The sequence below is a fragment of the Coregonus lavaretus genome (assembly GCF_964263955.1).
Source record: "Coregonus lavaretus genome assembly, chromosome: 30".
NCBI classification, from domain to species: domain Eukaryota; kingdom Metazoa; phylum Chordata; class Actinopteri; order Salmoniformes; family Salmonidae; genus Coregonus; species Coregonus lavaretus.
This window is the reverse complement of record NC_140017.1, coordinates 30,334,615-30,337,961: the sequence shown is the minus strand read 5'-3', so window position 1 is coordinate 30,337,961 and position 3,347 is coordinate 30,334,615. Positions and strand designations below refer to the sequence as shown.

Below are 3,347 nucleotides of genomic sequence, written 5' to 3'. Positions count from 1 at the left end.
AGATTGTGGACAGTAGGCCTTATGTGTGAACAGGTGGGAACAGACTGAAGATAATGACTGTAAATTTAATGTATACAATTTTACAGCAAAACGTTTGACTTTTCTCTGTCTTTTGAAACTCAGGAACAGTTTGAATGTTCTTTATGTCATTTAGACTATGGTATGGATGATAAAGCTGAGTCTTTCTTTCTGAATCACACTCTCATTATCCCAGTGCCCAGTCTGAGCAACCTATAAACTCTTTCCCATTGTTGTTTCAAAAGTGGAAAATGCTCAATTCGATAATCACACAGAATGGGCATTTCACAGCCAAGACTTCTTAGTCCGTCCCATCTTGGCCATGTTGGCCAGTTTAACCTTAACCTGATGCCTCTCTTCCGGAGTCCTCTTAGAGGTGCACTCCACAGTAGAGTTGGTCTCAAAGGAGATGGCTGGGGCATGAGTGAGCAGGTGGCCCCCAGCCTTCTCCTGGGCCATGGGCGTGGGAGTCTGCAGGACCAGCCTGCCCCTCAGAGAGTGTTTGAGCTGCAGCAGCAGAGGGTTGTGGTGGTCGTACAGCCCCACAGGGTCCCTCTCGGGCCGGAAGCAGGTGGAGCAAGCGGAGCACAGTACGCGGAAGATGTAGACCCAGCCCAGGTAGTGCAGCTCTGCGATGTTGAGCACAAAGCAGCCCAGGCTAATGCTGAACATGAAGTTGAGAAAGATAGTCTTCTCGGTGGCACGTGACACGAAGCAGTCTGTGCGGGTGGGACAGGGGTATGCCTCACAGCGATACAGTTGGGGCACCTCGAAGCCAAACAGGTAGTACTGCCCCACCAGGAAGGTGATCTCCATGACAGAGCGCAGCAGCACGTGCAGGATGTAGATGAGCAGCACCTGGCTGGAGAGCTGAGTGGGGTCCTCCCCCACCTCCCCATAGTCCTCCTCTAGCAGGCTCTGCTCCACCCCCTCCCCTTCCTGACCACCCCAATCCTCCCTGTACCCAGGGCAATAGGTGGGCATACCAGTCTCCATGTTCTCCAGCCCTTCCCTCCCCAGCTGCCCAAAGACCTTCTTGGAGGTCCGCTCAGCCATCACCTGCCCCCTCTGGATCTCCAGCTTCTCGTCCTTGGCGATCTTGTGCAGGATGTATATGATGTAGAAGATGGACGGCGTGGAGACCAAGACGATCTGGAAGACCCAGAAACGCAGGTGTGAGACGGGGGCGAAGGTGTCATAGCAGACGTTGTTGCAGCCTGGCTGCAGGGTGTTGCAGGTGAACTTGGACTGCTCGTCGCTGTAGACCGCGTCTCCCACCAGGGTCACCAGCAGGATGCGGAAGATCAGCAGCATGGTCAGCCAGATCTTGCCGATCACTGTGGAGTGGTTCTGCACCTCGGACAGGAAGCGTCCGAGAATGGACCAGTCTCCCATGGTTTAACCTGGGGTGGTGGGGGGGAGTTGAGAAGGTACAAGGGTGTGAATCAGAACCTCTCAGTGCACTGCTACCTAAAACAGTAGAGTAGGAATGATTAAGACACCCATGTTAATTATATGTAAAGGAACATTTTCTAGTGTTTTGCAAACAGTGAAATCAAATGGCTTCTTATCTGGTCTATAATGGTTGTATTGCAACTCACAATACCAAAAACCTTTTCATTCTGTTGAATAAATATATATTTTTTAGTGTCACTCATTATCTCATAACTTTTCAAACAGCTGTTGACACACAATAATGCTACAGTATGCCCATATCAGTGAGGGGGAATACAATGCCAAGGAAATTATAACAGCAGAAAATACTTTTCAGCCTTTCCCTTTATCCTAACAATTGAAAACACAAACAGAGAAGAACAATCATAACAAAATAGTTAAAGATCCACTCACCCCTGGATAGTTAGCCTCTTTCCAATGCAAATCTGTAAAAAAATGCTTTGCCATGCAGTCCACATTGACTATAATTAATATGAGTGCTGTTTAATGGACGATATGAACGGGTGTTGAGCCTGGTATGGAAAAAAAGGCTGACCAGACATATTCAGCCACTCTATCTGAAACTGTCATTGTACTGTGGGGATACAAAGGCAGCCAATGTACAGTTTAACAAAGATTTTAAAATACAATAGGAGGCACCTTTTCTGAACAGCCGGGAATAGTCAAACAATAACTGCAGGGAACAAACTGGAAAAGGAAAACAACGCCAGTTTATGCAAAGGTTCTGCTCTTCGTCTATTTCAAAAATACAATTTAGAGAAATGGAAGATTGAATATTTCTCACTTTTCCAGACTATGCTCAATCAATCTTTGAATGACATGTGATAACAAGTGATGACAAATTAGAGGAATCATCCAGCAGTTTTAGGCTTATATTCACCAGTTATGACTGCAGCATTTCTCTTTCTGTAGGCCTCTAGCCTTCGTGCTTTGCCCCATCCACTTATAGGCCTGACCTAACACAGAGATACAAATCTCACAATACATAATGTTCACTAGAATTGTCTTCCAGGAACTGTCTGTACCAAACAGGACTGTGGTATCCTTTCAAATGGTATACTGAAGACACTATAAGCAGCTTGCATCAATGACATATGGATCCAATCCAAGTCCACAGACGAAACACACAGAACAGGTTGTATCCATTAAAATAAGTATTTTAAGAGTCTATCCATCCACTTGAATGTCCATCATGGGATCCAATATAAAGACCAAGCCTCAGTATCCTCTGCAGCATCCGTGTCTCTGCTTCATCATGATGTGGTCCATCCACTGTGGCTCTGGAACAGAGGACATCAGGACCATTCCCTTGCAGTTTACAAGGGCAGGAATTCAATTGTTACTTTGTGTGGTTGGGCTGAAAGGCTGGATTAGGTCTGGTCCGTGTGTGTGTCATACAGTGCATTTGGAAAGTATTCAGACCCCTTGACTTTTTCCACATTTTGTTACGTTACAGCCTTATTCTAAAATTGATTAAATAAAAATTTTCCCTCATTAATCTACACACAATACCCCATAATGACATAATGAAAACAGGTTTCTAGACATTTTTGCAAATTTATAACAAATAAAAACCATTCATACCTTATTTACATACAGTAACAGTCAAAAGTTTGGACACACCTACTCATTCCATATGTTTACTATTTTCTACATTGCAGAATAATAGTGAAGACATCAAAACTATAAAATAACACATATGGAATCATGTTGCAACCAAAAAATATATTTGAGATTTGAGATTCTTCAAATAGCCTTGATGACAGCTTTGCACACTCTTGGAATTCTCTCAACCAGCTTCACCTGGAATGCTTTTCCAACCGTCTTGAAGGAGTTCCCATATATGCTGAGCACTTGTTGGCTGCTTTTCCTTC

General features: G+C 44.6%; 1 protein-coding gene across 1 annotated transcript; it reads right to left on the bottom strand.

The window, feature by feature from the left end:
• Positions 1 to 303: 303 nt before the first annotated feature.
• On the bottom strand, positions 304 to 1,413 carry LOC311105432 (gap junction delta-2 protein-like; the record flags this gene model as incomplete). Its single annotated transcript, XM_084147582.1, has 1 exon — positions 304 to 1,413. The coding sequence occupies one exon, from the start codon at positions 1,411 to 1,413 to the stop codon at positions 304 to 306; it is 1,110 nt and encodes a 369-aa protein (XP_084003708.1).
• Positions 1,414 to 3,347: the final 1,934 nt, after the last annotated feature.